At 49.1% G+C, this 22,436-nt stretch overlaps 1 protein-coding gene across 1 annotated transcript in view; it reads right to left on the reverse strand.

Moving 5' to 3' along the window:
• Sh3pxd2b (SH3 and PX domains 2B) overlaps positions 1-22,436 on the reverse strand; it is an 82,365-nt gene that overhangs the window by 35,213 nt on the left and 24,716 nt on the right. Inside the window, exons 2-4 of the mRNA XM_050121795.1 lie at positions 21,025-21,105; positions 11,063-11,138; positions 5,637-5,713 (exon numbers count right to left, since the gene is read on the reverse strand). Coding sequence (XP_049977752.1) covers positions 5,637-5,713; positions 11,063-11,138; positions 21,025-21,105 — 234 coding nt within the window. The remainder of the gene's footprint in view (positions 1-5,636; positions 5,714-11,062; positions 11,139-21,024; positions 21,106-22,436) is intronic.

The raw sequence follows: 22,436 nt of genomic DNA on the forward strand, positions 1-22,436 counted from the left end.
TATCAGCTTTGTTCTTCTGATTGGTTGCAGGGCTCTGCTCGTATAACCTAAGCAGTGTCTTCCTCGTGGCTAACTCATGATATCTGGAGCATCCCACATCTCAGGCAGCTGCGGGCAGCTGGTGTCTCTTACAGCTCCAAGTTCTAAAATCTCCTTTTCAGAATAATACGTCCAGAGGTTGTGGAAGCCCCGGGCATGTGTGTAGATGGAGATGGAGAGACGTGGGTGTGTTAGGGAGAAAGCAGGGTGGGATGGTGTGGGTAGAGGGAGGGCAGCTTCTGGGAATGTACAGGCAGGAATTGTCCAGCAGGGCAAGGTGACCCTAAGGACTCAAAGTTCTTGCCAACGGGGCCTGGACAAAGGGATGCTACCTCCAGAATGGCAATTTCAGGCTTTATAGCTTTAAAAGGGGACAGGGAGACAGGGAACTTTCCTATGAGAGTGGAATGTAGTAGCAAAGCACTTGCTACTGCCTCCCACCACTCTGAAGGAGATAGTTAGGAAGGAGGGGTCTGTTCACCTTTGTTTACTGTTACTATACCAAAGTAATTGAGGCTCAGTCCTTAATGAGATGGAGGTTTATTTGGCTCACAACTGTGGGGCTGGCCAGAGTCCCTGGCTGTGTCACCAGGGTAGAGAAATGCAGGAGGGAACAAGAGCACCAGACAGTCTTGGTTTTTACAACAGCAAGCTGTTGAGAAAACCAATTCACTTGAGACCAGCACGAGGTCCAGTTCTTACAGGCTCTGCCACCTGAACATTGCTACACTGAAGGTCAAATATCCAACATGGGAACATCTGAGGAGTCCTCTCAATCCACACTCAGACCATAGCATTGCGACACAATCCAGGCCCGAGTCCTTCAACCTCTCCCATTTTTATTTCTTCAGACAGTAATTGGTACACAGGGTGCTGTGTCTGGGCTCAACTTGCAAGCCCTTGACACTGTTACTAAGAGTAGCCAATGAGGCTGCCTTTCCTCAACTACACAACAGGGATATGGAAGTCCGTCCACCTTGCACAGTGACTGGACGGATGGGACAAGGTCACGTCTGAGCAGGAGCAGACAGCCCCATCAAGAGTGATTTCCAGCCCTTACTAGATGTCGCCCGACCAAGAGGGGCCATCTGTCCTGAACTGACCCCTTTTGGATAGAAGTTTTCAGATTTATTACAGTATAATTTACATGCCATAAGCTTACTTGCTGCAAATGCCCAGTTCAGTATTTAGGAAATTACAGAGTTCTAGCCTCATCCCCACAAAACATTGAATTTGCGGCCCTTCTACCCGCCCACGGTCCCCAGGTCCAGGAAAGAGCTCATCTGCTTTCTGTGCTCATAAACCTGTGCGTTTCATCCGGTCACTCACTTCACATCTGGTTTCTTTCACTTAACATCATATGTCTTTGATCCATCTAGGTCGTAGAATCTGCCCAAATTTAATTGCTTGATCTCATCAAGTTGTAGACTGTCCCTTCCATTTGGCTATTATGACTTAATGCTGCTAGGAGTGTCTGCATCCAAGACTCCATGCAGACATAAGCTTTCTCTTACGGGTAGACCCAGGGCTGACCGTGTGTTTCGTGGGGTGTGTTGAAACAGATTCCTGTTATGTACCCAGACTGGCCTGGAATTTTGTGGTCTTTCTCTGTCTCAGTCTTGCAGAAACTGCCCCATTATTTCCCAATGTGGTTTCTCATCTTATGTCCCACCAAGATAAGGGCTCTAGCTTTTTCAGATCCTTGATAATGTCTGGCACAACTGTCCCATGATTGGTAACAATCTATGGTCCCTGTTTGCATGAGTCCACTGGTTCACAACGCTAAACATCTCTTGATGTGTTTATTATTTATTTATTTATTTATTTATTTATTTAATTATCTGTGAAAAAGGCTCTCCCTTTGTAATAGAGGCTGACCTTGAACTCATTTGTAGCCTTGAAGTCACAGAGCTTCTTCTGCCTCTGCTCCTTGAGTGCTGGGGTTAAAGTTGTGCACTACCACAACCAGCTCACAGGTTTATTGAATCCCTGTCCCTTCTTGAGTGAGGGTCCTGCTGAAGTTCTTCCCTGATGTGGGATTCCCCTCTGTATGCTGTGAATGCCACTGAGTAATAAAAAAACTGCTTGAGCCTGTAATAGGGTAGTTGGGGAGCGTGGTGGGGGGAACTAAATTGAATGCTGGGAGAAAGAAGGCAGAGTCACAGAGAAGTCATGGAGTCCCAATGGAGACAGATGCTGGAACTTTACCTGGTAAGCCACAGCCACGTGGCAATACACAGATTAATGGAGACTGGGGCTGGTTTGGGATATAAGAGTTAGCTAGAAATACGCTCAAGCTATTGGCAAAACAGTATTGCAAATAATATGGTTTCTGTGTGGTCATTTTGGGGCTGAGCAGCCGGGAACTAACTAGTGGCCTCCTACAACACTTTCCCAAGGTCTTTTCATTCTGGAGCTCTAGGAGGCTTTTTCTTTTGTCACTGTTTGTTTGTTTGTTTGTTTGTTTTCCTCCTGACACAAGGTTTCTCTGTGTAGCCCTGTCTGTCCTGGAACTCAGTCTGTAACCAGGCTGACTCAAACTCAGATTTGCCTGCCTGTGCCTCCCAGATGCTGGAGTTACCACGAGTTCTTTATATCTTCTCAGTAAGTCCCTTACAAATGTTATTCACAAATATTTTCACCCTGTCTATGACACATCTTTTAATTTTTCTAGTAGTGTTATTTACTTTGTTTTCCTGAGACAGGGGTTCTCTGTGTAGCCCTGGCTGTCCTGGAACTCACTCTGTAGACCAGGATGGCCTTGAACCCACAGAGATCCACCTGTTTGTGCCTCTCAAGTGCTGGGATTAAAGGTGTGTGTCACTATACCTGCATTTCATTTTTTTGGCAGAGAAGTTTGTCAATAGGTTTGATGATGGCTAACTTGACCAAATTTAATTCTTAAGGACTGTTACTTTTCATGTAAACATTTAAAAACTCATTGCTTAAACCAGGGTCATGAAGATCCCCTCCACATTTTCTTCTGTAAGTTTTATAATTTTGGCTCTTTTATTTAGGGCTGTGGTCTGTTCTGTGCATGCTTGCACACATGTTCACGTGCATGCGCACAGGTGTGTGTGTGTGTAGGTCAGAAGTCTACCTGGAAGTCTTCCCTTATCACTGATCACCTGGTTTTTGAGATGATAGTCTACTGAATCTAGACATCACCAATTCAGCTAAACTCGACGGTCACTGAGCCCCTGAGATTCTCTATCCTCACCAGCAAAGGGATTACAGATGTACGCTGTCACATCTGGCTTTCTACATGGGTGCTGGGGAATCCAAACTCAGGTTTCCCTGCTTCAGAAGCAAACACTTTCTCCACCGAGCCATATCTCAAGCTCCTGTGACCCCTTTGGGGTTGATCATTGTATAGAGTATGCAATAAGGGTTCAAGTGCATTGTATTTTTGCATGTGTACGGACGGACGCTGTGGGCTGAACAGTGTCCTCCATTCACCCTCAAATCTGTATATTAAAGTTCTCACCTCTCAGGATCTATGTATTTAGGGGCAGGTCCTTACAGAAGTAATTGAAGATTAAACAAAATAATTAGGGGGCCTTAATCCATATAAATGGCATCCTCTGGATTAGGGTGCAGGTACATAAAGAGAACATGTCCTGTACAGTCACAGACAGCTAACTATAAGCCAAGGACAAGGCCTGGGGGACCCTGCTCTTTGCATTTTAGCTTTCAGAAGTGACAGAAAACCAAGTTCTGCTATTGAAACCCCAAGTCTGTGATGATTTGTGGCCCCGACGAACTATGCAGTAGCTAGCTGTCCCATCTGTATATTAAAAACTCTCCCCTCTTCAACCTGTTTCTGCATCTCACTGAGTATCACTCAGCCTGGCATTTTGGAACATTTACTCCTGGTTCACAGCTTTGTGCCCTGATCTGCACATGGATCCTGGGATAGCACCACGAGTCTGGGTTACTGTAGCCCTGTAGGGAGTCTAGAAAATGGCAAATGTGACTTGTCGTTCAAGGTCTTTTGCATTTACACACACACACACACACACACACACACACTTGATCTTGTTAGCACCGTTATGGTAGTTTGAATGGAATTAACCCCCATAATCTCATAGGGAGTGGCACTATTAGGAGGTGTGGCTTTGTTGGAGAGGGCATGGCCTTGTTGGAGGAAGTGTGTCACTGTGGGGGTGGGCATTGAGGTTTCCTATGCTCAGATATTGCCCAGTGTCTCAGTCAACTTCCTGAGATGCCTGCAAGGTATAGGAGTCTCAGCTACCTCTCCAGCTCCCTGTCTGCCTGCATGCTGCCATGCTCTTGGCCATGATGATAATGGACTGAGCCTCTGAAACTGTAAGAGAGCCACCACAATTAAATGTTTTCCTTTATAAGAGTTGCCATGGTCATGGTGTCTCTTCACACCAGTAGATACCCCAACTAAGACAACCACTAGGAAGCACGCTGGATTTCTATAGGATTCAGTCCATATAGAAAGAATTTTTAGAAGAATGGCTGCTTTTGAAATTCATACTCCTCCAACTTATGAGTACAACATGCCTTTCCATTTAGCTAGAAGTGTTTCTGTTTGTTTGTTTGTGAGATAGGGTCTCAGTATACAAGCCTGGCTACCTAGAACTATGAGTTCAAGCTCACCTTGAACTCACGGAGAGTTCTGCTTCTGCCCCCGGGTGCTGAATACAGGCGATCACTACCACAGCCAGCTTTACTTAGAGCTCTCTGAACTTTGCTTGGCCATGCTCTGCAGTTCAGTGCATTAATCCTGCACTTTTGGTTGAGTACACTGTTAAGAGTTTTACTTTTTATTTGAAGCTGGCGTGAGCAGAATCTCCCCCTCCGTGTAGATATGTGTGTTTGTGTGTGTATGTGGTATATGTTATGTGTACATGTGCACGGATGGGTGCAGATGAAGGCCAGTGGTTGGTATTGGGTGCCTTTCTCGACTGCTTTCCACCTCAGTTTTTAGACATGGTCTCTCACAGAACCCAGTACTTGCTGGCTGACTGGACTGGCTGGCCAGTGAGCCCCCAGGACCTGCCTATCTCCACTCTTATGCTCAGGATGACAGGCACTTAATGCCACTCTCAGCGTTTAAAATAGGTGCTCAGTAAAACTCAGAACTTCATGTTTGGGTCGCAAGCACTTTGCTGACTTAGTCATCGCCCCAGTTCAAGTGGAAGTGCGTTCTTAACTCCACTTTTGGCTCCAGACACAACCGGTGACTGCACTTGGCACCTGCATCCTGTGATCTGACTATGCTCACCTCACAGAGAAAGCAAAGGAAATGAAAACATGCTTCCTTCCCGACCACTCCACTCCAGTCCAGTTCAACATCACCAGAAGGCAGGCCTCCCTCTGCACATTCAGGGAGCAAGAGGCTAGCTGCTCCATCAAGAATGGGGGTTGAATGCTGACTGGAACATTCATGCCCAGGGTAACACCACACAGCCGCTGAAAGTGGATTTGGGCTGATTCCAAAGGAGCATGGGGAATTTTATGTTTTGTTCTGTTTTGTTTCCCACCTTCCCATGAACACTTGGCACGCAGAAAGGAAAACAAACAGAACACCCACGAGGGAAGATGGTGCTGGCATCCCAGCTTACCTTACAGTACTCATCGATTGGTATCAGGCGTTTGACAGCCACGTCCCGGATGTGGCTGCGGCGGAAGAGGATTTTGCCTGCAGAAGATGAGAACACATTCAGCATAGCAGGGAGTAGTGACCTGCCCCCTGCCACCCCAAGTGGCTGTCTGGGAAGGGCCTGAGTGGTCCCAAAATTCCTGGCTGCCCTCAGCATCTCCAGGCTGCATGGGGAGATAGTTTGGGTAGCTGAGGCAAAGCTGGGTCCTCCGAACTCTGCTGCTGTAGCACAATGGCTAGAGAGAACGAGGCTCATGGGGGAGAGCGTTTTAGTTTTATGAGGCTTGCATTCAGAGCCTTGTTCATGCTAAGCACATGCTCTGTGATGAAATCAGCCACACCTCCACACCAGGAGTAGGTTAAACACAGTAGACGGCACAGTCGCCATACATATTTATGGGCAATTAAAGTGATATGTGCAATTAAAGTGATCAGGATGACTGGCATGGCCCTCGCTTCCGGCATTTCTCCTTCCTGTCAGAAATACCCCAAAGCTTCTCTGCCAGCTATTTTGAAAAAAAAAAAAAAAATCCAATCTGTAGCTGTCAGGAGCAGCTCCAGGCTGTGCTGCAGAATCAGCAGCCACGCCTTCTCCTATGGATAGCCACTCCCACCCTCTCCCAAGGCTCGCTCTCCACTCTCCCCGGCTCCGGTAACCACTACTCTACCTGTTCCTTCCTTGAGGTCCCCTCTCTACTATCTGCATTTGTGTGAAATCATGTGGAAGGACCCCTGCAGGCAGGGCTCCTCCAAGCTGAGACCCTCAGGCTGCGCAGGCAGCTCAGAGCGGAAACTTAGTCCCCCTTCCTTCCCTTATTCATGCCTTAAGTGTCCAAGCTTGTGAGCTATTTAATGACTCTGTGCCTTTCTGATCTACCCTTGCTTGCAAGAAAAGAAAAAATCCAGGAGCTAATACACCAAAGGGTTTGAAGTGCCCCATCTTCTGAGTGGCAGGCACAGGTAATATTTTCTTATCCAAGCTTTTCCTGAAGCTTCTATCTTATTTATCGCTTTTGGAACCATAAAAACGTCCTCCCACAGAAGACAGGAACAGTGGTGACAACCTGCTTTCCTCAATGAGCCATCCCTATGGGAACTGGGGTAGGGGTGGGGGCGGCCAGTAGGCTCTGCTGGGATTCTAGGTGCTCTTTCCAGGGCAGGACTGTCCCCAACCCATCATTTCCGATTCAACTCCAGATCCAAGCCAGCGGCCTTCCCAGCCCCACTCACAGTGACAATCAAATAGCCCTCCTCCTCATTTTCAAGGTCTCTGCAAGTAGGGCTGTTTGCAATCTAGACTCCACTGAAGTGCCCCAAGCCTGTGAGGCTTCATGACTGGGAAGGAATGTGGTGCTACGGCATAGCGAGGGTGCTACAGTACAGCCCTGGGCAGCCAAGGCTTTCTGCTGTTCGTCTGGTTCTCAAAGTGGGAGAGGATCCCAGCCTCAACCAAAACGAACGTGATCCCATTTGGTGGCAGTTTCCTTCTGCACATCCGGGGAGGACGGCAGCATACAGTCTTCTTACTGTAAAGGTAGTAAGCGGGCTCAGAGCATTTACAAGTAGCATGGCTTCTGCCAATCTACAGCGCAGGGAGCAGACTTGTCTCAAAGCCATCGCCCAACTAAGGAGTCTGTGTGGGCAATTTTTTATTTTTTTGCTGCCAACTTGACAAAAGCTAGAGAAACCTAAGAGGGGGGCCCAAGTAAGAAGATGTCTCCATAAGATTGGCCTGTAGGCAAACCTATGAGGTACTGTCTTATTAATGATCTATTTGGGAGGGTCCTGTAGATTATGGGAGGTGTCACCCTTGCAAAGGTGGCCGTATGAGCTGGGAGCAAGCCAGGGAGCAGTAGCATTCCTGTTTCTGCTTCAGTTCCTGCCTTGACTTCCCTCAAAGATAGACTGGGACATGGAAGTCTTAGCTAAATAAACCCTTCACTCCCCAACTTGTGTTGTTATGGCCTTGATTATCAACGCAATGGAAAGTGAAGGAAGCCAGAGCCCAATGCTGAGGCTTCACCCTGGAAGGAGCCAAAGGGTGGTAATTCATCAGTGCTCCCAGCGTTTCCTGGGGTTGATACAAGGACCAAAGATGTAGCCTTGAAGGGACCTCTGGAGACACTTTGTAGCAGGAGAAGAGCTCACTAGATGGTTACAACCAATCCCTCCCACACTGTGAGCCTGGAGAGCCAATGGCCTCTGGAGTCTGTGAACTGGGACAGAGTCCAGTCTTCGAGGTCACCTCCACAACACACCCAGAGCCTGGCCCTTGGTAGAGCTTACAAAGGTGAGTAATTACTCCGCGCTCACTGGCCCCCAAGCAAAGTGGGGATGCATGACACTCTGGTTAAGAACACGCTAATCCTTTCTCTCACCCTCAGCTTTCGGAGGCAGGCCAGGCACATCAGAGCTAGGATACACTCAGGCCAGGTACCAGGCAGCCTGGTTCCTACTTGTTGGTGATGCCTCTCTGAAGTGGGAGGACAGCCGGCATGGGCAAGGGTCTGAGTCTCATGGAAGGGTCAGGAAGGATGGTGGGGCTGCCTCCACACTGGAGTGGAAAGGGTGTTCAGGAGAGAGACAGGCCTTGGTGGGAATGGGCGGCTTTGTTTTCCACAGGGGAAAAAGGCCAATTGCAATTCTTAGTTTTCAAGTTGCATCCTCTGCCAAGTTGGCCTCCCCAGCTCCTGCTGGGATGGAAAGTCCACACAGACTGGTCCCCCCCCCCCCCTTTGTGCTAACGTTGAAACTTGCCTTTGTCTCGCTGACAAGGCAGTCTGGGTAGAGACCTGACCTCAGGAGAGGAGACCTACTTCCTGCCCAAGGCATTGGCCTGGAGAAAAGCTAAGAAGTGAGCTCAGAAGGGATGGGCCAGAGGTCCCGGGACCCCTGGGGATCTAAAGCTGAAAGTGGGCACAAGGACAAAGGGGCTAGGCCCCGAGAGCAGCATTTGCATGAATTCTTGCTGGAAAAGAATTACGTAACCACAAAGGCTTTTAAGGGCTGGGGAGAGGGTCAGGCTCAAGTTCTCCGCCTTGGGAAGTTTCCAGAGCTGACTTTTGCCTTTCATCCAGGAGAAGGCTACAGTAAGGCTTACTGCTCCCCTCTTTCTTGAAGAAAGTCTGGCTGAACTTGAACATTCTTGGTTATTCAGAAAAGGCAGCAAGAGGAGAGTCGGGGGGCCTGCCTTTGGGGGTTCCATTCTGGAATGACCAAGACTCACCTCTTTACTGAGTCTATTCTGTGCCCAGGAATTGAACTTTGTGGAGCAGATTCCCTGTCCTATTTAACAGATGTGGAAACAGAGGTGCAGGGCGAGGGGGAGGCTGGGAACAGGGATTAAAATCACGGGGCTGAGGAGGGCTGACTCCAGAGCACGTGCTTTTGCAGCCCTGAGTTTTGGCTGTTGCAGCTGGCACATGGGGTTCTCTCCAGTGGGGGAAAAAATTCCAGTGTGGTTGATGCTATCCCAGTGGAGGGATTAAAAATGCTAGGTTTCTGTCTTTTTTCTTTTTTGGCAAAGGAGTTTCCCAGCAGAGGAGGCCTAGCAAACACAGCTATCCCAGTTGAGCTGATAGCTTCTGAGAACCTACCGACTGTGTAGAAGGGACCCAAGAAAGGAGGGAGCTGGGGAGCTCTTCAAACCATGGGTACTGAGACTAGGATGACTGTCCATGTGCTCATCATCTGTGTGTAACAGCAGCAAGTGAGCAATGGCCCTCAGCGACCTGACAGACATGCACAGTCCTCATGGGCACCATCTTTATAGTACCGTTCTCGTCTCTGACTTACAAGGCAGGAAATCAACATGCTCATGAATCATTTGCCAAGGTTTAAGGGCTGTGTGTGCGCCCAGGGTGCCAAGGTTGGAAGTGACTCCAGCATGAAGCTTGGAGCCAGCCACCCCTTTGTTGGCATCCAGGGTCTGCCAACCATGCATGCCATTTGTGGTTTCTCGGGGCCCTAGCTCCTCCTTTGTAACAGGGGCGTAGTACTGATTCCCTGTAGGGAATGAACGGGGGTGATTGGGGTGAAGCACTCAGCCCAGCGCTGGTATCCAGTGATAGCTGTAAGTGGCAGTCGGTGAAGCTTGGAGCAGGTTCTGTCTCTGCGCAATCCCTCTTTCTCACCTAAAGCCTCGGCATTGCCAAGACTGCACCGCACCCTCTGCAGCAGCTGCTGTAACACCTGGCACTCAAGGTGCTTGGTAGATTTTTGTACTATGACCCCAACATGTTCTGCCCTAATCCCTAGAGTCTGTGGATACGATGGGATAGTCCATGCCTTACATTACCCTGGATCAGCCTGGAAACCACACAAAACCTTCCAAGCAGACAGCTTTCTCTGACACAGAGGTTGGACGGATCTTAAGTGCCAGAAAATTCTATGTCCCATCACTTGCTCCCTGTAATGAGGAATGCAGGCAGTTTCCAGACGCTGGAGGGCCCCAGCTGAGAGCCATCAAGCAGAGTGTAGGGGACTGATTCTACCACAATGTGAGCGAGTAAGATTGAACAGTTCTTCTGTGGAACCTCCAGGTAGGAGGCTGTGCCTGGTTAACACCTTAGCTTTGACCGTTTAAGGGTAAATAGGGAACCTAGCTGAGCCTGCCAAGGCTTCTGATCCACAGAACTTTGAGGCAATAATAGCTATTATGTTGTGCTATTAAACTATTGGTAACGTGTGACACAGGAAGTAGAAAATGAACACAGTGGTTATACCAACGAGCTGCTGACTGTGAAAACCCCGGTGCTCCGGCTCCCACTCCAGCTGGGAGAAGCTGAGCATCCTAGGCGGCAGGATCCTACCCAAGGTCTCACAGCTAATCAGTGGCACATGCCCACTCCTAGTCATTCCTGTCCTTGGCTGCGATTCCCGTCAGTGGAGCTGTGCTGGTCAGTCTGGCATGGTTATGCCCATGTCAACAGAATACAAACTGGAGAGAACTCAGTTGAGTAACTGCCTCCATCTGATTGGCCTGTGGTAGTGAACACGTGTGAGTGACGTGTGCTTAATTGATAACTGATGTGGAAGGCTCAGCCCATTGTGGGTGGAGCCACCTCTGGGCAGGTGGTCTGGGCTGTATAAGAGAGCTAGCTGAGCAAGCCTTTGGAGAGCTAGCAAGCAGCTTCCTCCATGGTCTAGCTTCGGTTCCTGTTTTATCTTCCCCTGATGATAGACTGAGACAGAAAAGTGTAACTGATGGAATAAACCCTTTCTTCCAAAAGTTGCTTTTTCACTGTGGTTTTTGTCACAGCAATAGAAAAGCAAACAAGGAGAGAAACAATGCCCCTCCCCCTGTGAGAGAGGGGATGAGCTCTTGTGCTGTTTCGGGAGCTGTTCTTCAGGGGCCAGGCTGGCCCTGTCCAAGGGTGTGCACCTTACCTGGCAGAAACGGAATGATCCTCTGCTTAGGATCCTTCTGCCCTCCTTCCATGGGGAACTTGTCCAACATCTGCATCTAAACAGGGAGGGAAGAAGAGCAAAAACCTTTCACAATATAGACATTATCTGACATCCTAAAGAGATAGGTAAAGCCGAGGCAATGGGGATGAGGCTGGACCTGAGGCCCGTGTGAAAGCAACTGAGCACAGCTCCCCAACCGTGAAAGCTCAAAGATGCAGGAGAACATTCTTAGTTTTTTTTTTTTTAAGATTTATTTTAAACTATATGTATATGTATATGCATCTGTGCCTCATGCGTGCAGGTGCCCTCAGAGGCCAGAAATGTCAGAGCCCCTGGAGCTGGATTTACAGACAGTTGTGAGCCTTCTGGTGAGAGTTTTAGGAACTAAACTTGGGCCCTCTGCAAGCATGGGCAATACATGATCTTAACCGCTGAGGCATCTCTGCAGGCTACCTACCATTCTTGGGGTTCCTGGATGGTTTAAGCCATAAGACTTGGAATGTGAACAACAGCCTGACAACTCTGTCACAGACAGCAGGTCGTTCTGCATTTCGAGAAGTGACAGGTGTGTTAAAATATCCCTCACCTGGTAAGCCTAAGCTTATGACAGCATTCTATTCCTGAGCTACTGCGAAATCCCCGACCTGCTCAGCAGAGCCCAGCCTGGTGCTGTGTAGCGTGCTAAGAGCCAGCCATGAAGATAAGCAGTCTCTAAAAGAGCCTAGGAAACAATCTGGTGACTGTGAAGTAGTGTGTGAAAAACCATGAAACAGGCAGGGAGAGGGCTAGAGCTGGGGGCATACCACGAAAATCTGTATCTTAGTTAGGGGTTTATTGCTGTGAACAGACACAACAACCACGGCAACTCGTTTAAAGAAAAACATTTAGCTAAGGTGGCTTACAGTTCAGAGGTTCAGTCTATTATCATCACGGTGGGGAGCACAATAGCATGCAGGCAGACATGGTGCTGGCTACATCTTGATCAGAAGGCAACAGCAAGTAGACTAAGTGTCACACTGAGTGAAGTCTGAGCAAAAGAGATCACCTAGTCTGCCCCAACAGTGTGACAAACTTCCTCCCACAAGGCCAGACCTACTTCAGCAAGGCCACGCCTCCTAACAGTCCCACTACCTCTGGGGGCCGTTTTCTTTCAAACCACCGCATTCTGATATTTTAAGAAACAGAAGGGAAGCTGGGTGTGGTGGCACACACCTTTAATCTCAGAGCCAAGGTTAGTCTGGTCTACATAGTGAGTTCCAGGACAGTCAGGGTTATGTAGTCAGACCTTATAAAAAAATTAATTTTAGAAAAAGAAAGAAACTAATGAAATTTTCGGCTAGGTACTCAAAGTCACAAGGATCTGCCACCTAACTCTTGTGTGTTCTGATGTAACTTTAAGGATCTTCTCTTCTGGGTCCCCAATCATGAGAGTTTATCACTGCACTGTGTTAAAATTAAGGCTGGGCTGGGCTGCCTGCAGCTACGTCCCATGTTTCTGAACCAATGGTTGAATTGACTTTCCCATCCCTCTGAAGCGGGCCACGTCGAATGATCGATCAGTAGCACGTGATGCTTCAGGGTGGAGGTTTGCTGTTCTCTATCCCAGTCCCACACCCAGCTCTCGTGAGGGATTCACATTCCCTGCCATCTGCGGTCTTGTGGGGTGGGGTGGGTGCAGAGCCTCGGCAGCCCCACCCATGGTCCAGCCCACGGCCTGGTTGCCCATGAGGGATTCAAGATGCCCTGCTGTCTGGTGGGGTTGTTTTTGTTGCTCTTGTCTTTGTTTTTGTGAGACAGAGTCTCATTATGAGGATCTGACTATACTGGAGCTAACTAGCCACCAGAGTTGGCCTCAAACTCACAGATACCTGTTTGCCTCTGCCTCCTGAGTGCTAGGATTAAAGGTGCGTGTTGCCGTTGCCATTGCCGTTACCACCACCATCACCATGCCTGGCTCAATAATGTACATGACGGTCCCCACCCCTCCTTTGTTTGGTGATGCTAGGGACTGAACCAAGGGTCTCCTCACATGTTAAACGAGTACTCTACCACTAAGATAACCCTGAGGTTACTTGTTACAGAAGCATATCCTGATCTACCCTAATTCACAAGGAAGCCAGAGCAGATGGAAAGGGCCTGCCAAGAATGGCCGACAGGTGAGAAGCGCCCCCACCTGTATGCTTCAGGGACATCATCACCCTGACTTCCCAGACTGTCTCTCTGCTGGAAAAGTCCAGGAGAAATGAGGCTCTGGGAGGGAGTAGGCACACAGGTAAAGGAAGAAATGTGTCCACGGAGCAGGCAGGTACTGCATCTCAGCAGGATCTGCTCCCCCAACCTCCTCAGACCCCTATACTGTGAATACTAGCACTCAAGGTCTGAGAGGTGAAGAAACAGCCCAAGTGTGGCAAGGCCAGGGGACTCTGTCGTTGCAAGACTGCTGAGCAGACACAGAGAGGGCAGGGGACACAGGTGTCAGGCTGGCGCTCCTGGCTTCTTCTGTGCTATTTTATATAAATTCCTGGGGCAGAGGGCCAGCTTCGGTGTAGCTGGGCTTGCAGGGCAGCTGGAGCTTGCAGGCTTCCAGAAGCCTGGGGTAGAGAATTTATTTAACTGTGGATTTTACTTATGATTTGTGCAGTGCTAGGGAAGGAGCCAAGGGCTTTGCACGTGCTAGGCAAGAGATTCACCGCGGTAGCCACAGGGCTACCCCGGGTTCTGTTATCCATGGCACGATTTGTGGCTGTCCATCATGGGTCCCTACTCTGTCCTGCATGGGGACAGGAATACCTGGTCCACTATCTTTCCCTGACTGCTAAGGCCACTGTGGGCCTCCTTGGAAAGATGGATTCATTTCTGAAGAGTGCATCTATACCAGCACATAGCAGGCTTTCAAGAAACATTGGTAGAATGGATGCTAACAGTGGGGGAGACTGGCAAGTGTGGGTGGTACCCAAGAATACTCTAGAGTTTCCAAGGCGTTTTATGGAGAACTGAAAACTACTCCAAAACACAAAAGTTTAATGAAAAAGAATCAATGAATTCAACAGAGAGAACTTTTTTCTTCAGTAGATCACTTCAGAGGACAGTTAAATAACCCTAATGAATATGGTCATATTACTAATATAAAATAATAGTAACAACGGCAACAGTGCACAGCAGTTGACAGTTAACACCTTCAGTTACAGTAATTCTCTGAAACAAATGCTACAAGTCACAGATGAGGAAACCTGAGGGCAGAGAGGGGAATGAATTTACCTTAAGTCACACAGCAAAGCAGCCGTGTGGCCTGTCCAAATACTGTTGTCTAATCCCATTTTCCTAATATCTTTAGTATCTTTAGCTGGTTTCAGGGTTACATGGATATGGAAAACCAGCTTGAGACAAGGAAAGCTTAATATTCTGTGCACAAGTGAGCAGCACATTCCCATCAGTCTTAGCTGCAGGGGCTCTGAAACTGATACTAATGCTATCTATTTCTGTTTCCCTTCTCAATTTTAAAAGTTGAAACACCACCATGAGAAGCATGTTGTCAAAAACGCACAGTAACAAGGCCCATTCAGTTCTCTTGGTACCTTTGAGACCTTCTCTGGATCTCTATACTGGCTAGTAAGTGTCTACACTGACTAACAAGTGTCCATACTGGCTACCAAACATCCAATCTGGCTAATGACTGTACACACACGGGCTAATGACTGTCCACACTAGCTAACAAGTGTCCACATCGGCTAACAAGTATCCACACTGACTAGAAAGAGTCCACATTGGCTAACAAGTGTTCACATGAGCTAACAACTGTCCACACTGGCTGACAAGAGTCCACACTGGTTAACTAATGAGAGTCTACACTGGCTAACGAGTGTCCACACTGGCTAACAAGCATCCACACTGACTAACGAGTGTCCACCCTGGCTAGCAAGTGCCCACACTGACTAGTGAATGGCTACATTGCTAACAAATGTCCACACTGGCTTTTACACCACTGGTCTAACCTTGGGTAAGTCCCCTTAGAGCAGACAGCTCAGGTGAAATCCTGATGCTTCCTCCACCAGTTGCATTCATAGAGCCTGTGTGGCCATTTGGGAAATGAGGGACACTCTGCAGGGGGTTGTAAGTAACACTGCTTTGGAAACTGATTTGGGAGTAATTTAGTGGTCTGGGTGGCTGGTTCTTTTACTTGATTTATTTATTTATGAATAGGTATGCTCTGTCTGCATGTAAGCCTGCATGCCAGGAGAGGGTATCAAATCTCATTATGGATGGTTGTGAGATACCATATGGATGCTGGGAATTTAACTCAGGATCTCTGTAAGAACAGCCAGTATTCTTAAACACTGAGACATCTCTCCAGCTCTGTCTTGCTTTTATGTTTTAATTGTGTTACACAAACACAACATACAATACAGCTTTCAACCATATCTGGGAACACAGTTCTGCGGCCTTATGTACACTCTGTGGGCACCCATCTCCTCCACCATCTCCACAGTCTTGGATCAACCAGAGCACCAAATGGCTCTCCATCCGCCCTTCCTGGTGTCACCGCCTCCACCTTGTGACTCAGTTGGTTACTCTGGGTACCTGGTACAGGTGTAGTGAAACACCTGTCCTCTTCTCTCTGGCCTTACTCAGGTCAGTGCACAGCGTTCAGGGTTCAGTCATCACAGCTAGTATCAGAATTGTTTTGTTTTTCATTTTTGTTAGACGGGGTCTCTCTGTAGAGCTCCAGTGACACCTGTGACCCTCCTCCAGGGGAACATACTGAGTCTGGAGGACTCAGAGTACAAAGGTTGCCTAACACAGTGCGAGGTGGACCTGTGTTTGGGATTATTTGTAAAGGACTCAGGGGTGCTCAAGCTGTAGTGGGGAGATGTGGCCATAAACCCATTTGAGGGCAAGTCCACCTTTTATCCAAAGGTGATCCTGGGTTCCGGGGAGGTGGTGGTTCGATCCCACTGTTTGGGACATGTGACTACCTCTCTAAACTCGAGTGTTCCCACTTGTGAAATGGTCATGGTTCTGATCTCATGCGGGAGGATTTAGTGAGATGGCATTTAAGATGGGCACCTCACAGTTCTGGCTAAGAACAGCTGATATTAATGCACCTCTGCTGGGTGCCTCCCTGAGCACCGTGGGCACGCCAGTCACTCATCCCCAGGCCTGCCTTGGATGTTTGCTTCCTCCAAGACATCCTTATCCACTCTACAGCAACAGCTGAGGCTGAGTGACCTGTCCGAGGGTTTGGACCTCAAATCAGGGGTTCCTACTCAAAGCTCAGGGCTCTGTTCTGTCCCCTGCAGCCTCACATGAATAAGACACATGGCCTGATGTCAAGTCTCAGTGGCAGACTTTCTAAAAGAGGACAGCTTTTCTAAAGCATCAGGAAGGTGAGTCCTCATTATGGAGTCATTTTTGCTGGTGACAATGTCCTTTCCCATGAAGTAGCCTGGGCCATGCTCCTCCTTCTACCACGAGTCTTTACAGTGTTTCCTTTGTTTAAATTTTCTGGATTCCCCAAAGCCCTTGGGCAGCTGCTATCCTCCTCGATTCCGCCGGGCAGCTGGTATCCAGAAACATCATCAAGATGTTGGCCCTGTTTTTCTGTCCCTGTGCTGGTCTTGAACACCTTGTCCTATGGTCCAAGATGAGATTAAGCCGTAGGGGACATTCTTCCCCCACCACCAAAGTAACGGATGTGGACACCATCTCAAGCAGTAGCTGCTGCCATGCACCTCAGCATGGGACCAGGCACAGTGTCTTTGACACTGTGGCCCTGGGCCTAGTTGTATCCAAAGCCGAAAGTCCTTCAATTTCTCAGCTAATTCAGCTGACAGATGTGAGTTGAGATAACTCAACCTAGCTGGGTTCTGCTGTCTGCGCCATGACAGTCTGACAAAAACTGAAGCTTGGGCTGGACTGAAGCCCAGCTGTCAAATTCCAAAGTCTGGAACCTCAAGACACTGCTGTCATGTCCTCCCGTTATCTTTTTGCTGATCCCAAGCAGCCTGGGTCTGCCAGTCATCCGACCATATTTAGCAACTCGGGGCTTTCTTATAGTCTCCACCCCCGAGAGAGAGAGCGAGAAAGCTAGAGAGCGAGAGAGCGAGAGAGAGAGAGAGCGAGAGAGAGAGAGAGAGAGAGAGAGAGAGGAAGAGAAAAGAGCTATACCTCACATACCACAAATGACCCTTTAAAATGTACCACTCAGCAGTTTTCTGTGTATTTACACAGCATGCAGTCATGACCACTATCCAATTCTAGAACACTTTCATTACCTCCAAAAGATACCTAACAACCAGTGTCTGCCCACTGTCCCCTTCCCTTCTGGGCACAATCACCAATTTTAACTCATAGCTGGTAGCAAAAGCAGCAACAGAGAGCAGAGTGACTAAAACCAGGGACTTGGGTATCACAGTCTCAAATCCAAGTACTACTGTACTAGCTGTATAGTTAGGCCAGCGAATGAGCTTCTCTGAGCCTGGGCTCGATCATCCGTGTAATCTGATAAACTGGTCCCGATGGTTAAACGAATGGACTGAGCCTGGGAACAGAGCTTCGGAAATGCTGGCTGTTTACTTACGTTTTACTGAGTAAAGGGGTGGGCCCAAGGCCACACAGCTGAGTGTGACTGGGCCCAGGTCTTCTGAGTTCTCTGCTTTTCCTGTTACACCACCCCAGTTCACACCAGTTCAGCTGCTCCTCCTCACCAAGCCTCAGCCCCTCCCTCACTTTGTGAGCCAAGCCATTTCTTAAAAAAAAAAAAAATCAAGGCTGTGTGCCAAATGGGACATGGAATCATGAAATCATCTAATGTTGGGGTATCATGGCCCCACATGGGCTGTTCTTCTTGCCTAGTTCTTGGGGACAGCCAAACTGAATGGCCTGACCTCTCACACCCCTCTGGGGTGGATACGGATACAAGGAGGTTGCTTCTAGCTTGACCCGGACCCCCCAGAATCACATGGTTTTGCCACTCTGCCACCACACCATCTAGGACTCCTTAAACCTGGATGAAGCCGGGCCTCTGGACAGCTTCTCCGTGCCAGGGACGGCCACTCGAGGCAGCCAATTCTGCCCCAGCAAACCCCCAATCATCACTACACCAAGCTGGGAAGAAAAAATCAGTGAGACCAGGGGTCTAGTATAGCACAGGATCTGAGTTGGGAAGACCTGTAGTCGGACCCAGGAAGGGCGGTCACTGCAGGTGTCCCATCTGTGGAGAGGGACAGATGACAGCTAACGCACCGAGCCATGTCCACCTCACTCTGCTGTCCTAACAAGTACAAGATGGAAGCTCTTTCCTTCCCGTTAAAAGTGAAGGAGGAAACGGAGGCTCGGAGAAGGGCAGAGGAAACACCAAGCTGAGACCTGAAGAGGGAAGACTGAATCTTGAACTTGGGTTTGTCTGCAGCGCTGGCCAGGCTGGAATAGGAAATTCAAGCAACAGTCTAGCTACACGCTTCAATGTGCCAGGATTCAGATACATTCACAGGACTCCCTCACACCTTGGCATTCCCTGGACCAGTTTTGCCTGCTCCTCTCCACGGCTGACAGGCTGGGACGGAGTCTGACTCAGGATCCTGAAGACCACTAGATCCTCTCACTGGAGTCTAGAACTAGCACCCAGGGACTCCAGGTTCCTGAGAGCAGGAATGACGGCTGACGGAGACCAAAGGTGCTGACGTGAGGACAGATGCTGAGCGTGTCGGCCATGGGCAAGCGAAGATGCTGGTCTAGAGTGGCCAGCGGGAAAATAGAGCATGTAGGTCAGAGGGTCCTGAGGTCACAAGACAGATGGCCAGGAGCTGCCAGTGGACACTAGGTCCTCCCAAGGTCATAGCAGTGTTTGTTCTGGGTCTTTCTTGGAGGTGCCAGGCTGGCAAGGGGCCCCTGAACACACGCCAAGGCAAAGCTCCCAAGGTAGATGCCACTGCCTGGAACAGCAGCTTAGCAACGGACAAAAACTCCGGGTCACCTGTATTATCACCCGTCTGTGTGAAAGGGCAGAGCAGCCCTGAGTGTTATCAGCCACTCTCACATGGGCTGTGGCACCTGCGCAGGGCACCGGATGGTACCAGGGATCACCGCTGCCCCATGCCTCCTCTTCCTGTGTTTTCTTCTCCCCCATCTGCTCACTCTAGACGGTGGTTTAGTTTGTTTATCACGGGGCTGGGATCAAACTCCTGGCCTGTGTGTGTGAAGCACGTATTCTCTCCCACTTAGCGGCATCCCAGCCCCACAGCGAGTTTTCCAGACAGCCCCGCTGTTTATTTACATTTGGTTCATTTGCAGCAGAGCAGCAGAAAATGACAACTGTATGCGACCCCGCTAGATGTGGCCGCATGCTGCTCAGCACAAAACATCGCAGATGAGCTCGTGAGGTTTTAAATAATTAAGTGGCTGGTATCTCCCTCACTTCACACAATGCAGCAGCGCCTGACTGTGTGTCATGAAGGCATTTAGAGACTGTTTTAGCTGCACAGGAGAAAGCAGTCATAGTGGGATACAGGCTCCGGACAGTCTCTAGTCCACACTGTCAGGAACAGCTTGGGTCTATGTAGTCAAGGATGCCTGCAGTTAATATTACCAGAACCCAAGATTCTCCTTCCCAACCCAGACTATGCCCTTGATACCAAGGGTGGAAGAGCAACCCAGGAAAGACCATTGGTTGTCATAGTGATTGGCATAGAGCTGGGCCAATGAAACACGGAGTGACTGCCAGCACATGTGAGAAATCACTGTTACTCTTTCCTACAGAGCGCGAGCCCAGAGTTGCTGGAGCCATTTGCAATCACGTGTGAGAGAGGATGAAGCCAACACCACTGAAGTGGGGACACAGACGGAGAAGTCAGGTCAGATGACAGAGTGAAAGCCCTGCAGTAGGCGGAGCAGGAAGCCTGGAAGCCCTCTCCTCCCGGGGCAGTCAACCACCTGGCCGAAATACCCAAAGCAAACCTGAGTTGGTTCTGTCACTAGTAGGGCATCGTGGGATGGAGACTTGCCCTGGACCCTCAGCACACAGCAGCCAGGAACATCCCCTAGTGTCTGAGACAGACATTGTCTAAAGAACTTTGCCACATCATCTCCTGAAGGACCCTGACTTCTCCGGCCTCCTTGGAGCTGCCTGCTTTTGGAGGAATGGAGATGAAGCTACAGGCCCAGGATTAGCATTGTGTCATGCTAGTGAAGATGAATCCGACTGAGCTGTCCTCACGTTCCCCGGCTCACAGTGAGGCTGGTGGTGCATGTTGTTTGTTTATTCGTTCATTCATTCATTGATTGATTAATTCATTCATCCATCCATCCATTCATTCACATACTCACTCACTCATGCAAACATGCATCAATCTCTAAGTAGGCGTGTGCTTTGTGCCAGGCCTTGAATAAAAGCATTAAGGAAAGAAAGGATGAGGGAAACAAGGTCCCTACCCATGCCTGTCACAGTCTAGAAGAGACAGATAAGCTGAGAACATCAGTATGAAGAAGTTCACAGCCAAAGGTGATAGCTCCCGAAGAGCAAAGAACAAAGTCAGACAAGGCTTCCAGAAGCTGGGGACCCTGGCGAGGAAGAGTCATCCAGGCCAATGGTTCAGGAAGGAGAGCACAGAGAAGCAACCCAGGTGAGAGGCAGTACTGTAAAAGCTAGCAGGTGGGGCTGGGGAGACAGACTCAGCATCCTGGATCACCACCTGGTCACTGTACAAAACTTGGTTCAACATGGCTCTAGAGCCATGTATGACCTCCAGACTGCCTCCACCCCCCTTCAGGGGCAGTCAACAGTACCTCTTATTCAGTTAAATGTGTCAAAACATAAGGTAATCAAAAACCATATTTAGGCTCCAAGTAATGGATGTCAATTTAGAGTCAAGACCATGAAGAGACAAGGCTCTAAAGTCAGAGCATAGGGAAAGCCCATTCACCTTCTCCCCATCACAAACACCTACCTGGAGGTCAAAGAACTTGCTGTAGCGCCGGTAGATGGCCTCTGTGGCACCACTGGACCACGTGACTCGGATGATGTAGACCTGCAGGGAGGGACAGAGGAGATGAGTGTTAACCACAGGGGGATGACAGGGTTGGAAATCATCCTCTTCCGGTCCATTCCCATGGAACGGTGTCAGCAGGTGCACCTTTGAGAGGTCTCCAATGGGCTAGAGGTATTAGCTCGGGGGTGGGTTCACGATGCCCAGTGGGTTTCTCAGAAAAGTGAGTTTAGTCCACCTGTCCCCTCCTAATCTCTCATCCACCTTCTACTATGATTAGCATCATAAAGGTCCCGTCAGACGTCAGTCGCTTGACTGTAGACTTCCCAGTTTCCATGGAATAAATGTCCATTCTTTCCAATTACCCACCAATTACCCTCCAATTACCTGGTGCCATTCTATTACAATAACACAAAGCAGGCTAAGAAAATCCTCCATCCCTGAGAGGAGTTTGAGGCAAGAAAAACCCAGAAAAACTCAACTTGGCCAAGGACCAGCTGGACCAGTCAGTCCCTTGTTGTCTTGGAGCCTTAGCGCCCTCCTTAACAGAAGGGGAATGATAGCCCCTGCCTGCAGATTTGTCAGGGATGGGACAAGGTCAGCATGGGGCAGCTGCACTCCCAGCACTGTGAGGGCGCCTGGCTCTCCCCACGTGGTTCTTCTGTTGGAGTAATTCTTAAAACCTTCACGTTTATCAAGAGAAGTCAGGGCACTTGCATCTGTTAAAGTAATCTTCTATTATCTGAATACTGAGGGCCCTGGTGTTTCCACCAGTGAGGACTCAGGCCAACTCAGATGTCCCTTGAGTCTCAGCTTCTCCATCTGGGAAGTGGCTAACAGCACCCGCCTCCTCTGTTTCCCAAGTTATATGAAGGTCTAGCAAAATAAGGTCATAAGTCATCCTAGCAACCAGAGGACACGTCTCTGACCTTGATCATGTGTAACAGCACACACAGGAGACAATACACTGATAACAAACTTGGGGAAACTGAGGTGTCCGCTGGCAGGAACCCAGTGAGGACAGCAGCGGGTCCCTGTTGGCTCTGGCCAGCAGTGTGACCAAGGTACATTAACTTTTCTCCAGGGAGCCTCTTTCTCCATCTTGTCCAGTCCCTTAAACAGAGGAGGGACTATCCACGGTGGTGTGAAGAGGTGAACATGTGACCTGAGCTAGACCAATCAGGGTCAGTAAAGCCTCAGGCCTGGGACTTTAGCGCAAACTCTGGAGAAAGACCAGTGCTCCTCTTCCGAGGCTGCACCATCTTACCATGTCTGCGGTGAGGTCGGCCCCAGAACGAAACAACGTAAGGAAACTCGGAGGATGCTCTCTGACCGTATCTAGTTCAGCTCGAAGCTAAGTCTACAGACACCTG

This window comes from Alexandromys fortis, unplaced genomic scaffold (genome assembly GCF_014885135.2).
Source record: "Alexandromys fortis isolate MF-2015 unplaced genomic scaffold, M_Fortis_MF-2015_v1.1 scaffold_29, whole genome shotgun sequence".
In the NCBI taxonomy this organism is placed as follows: Eukaryota; Metazoa; Chordata; class Mammalia; order Rodentia; family Cricetidae; genus Alexandromys; species Alexandromys fortis.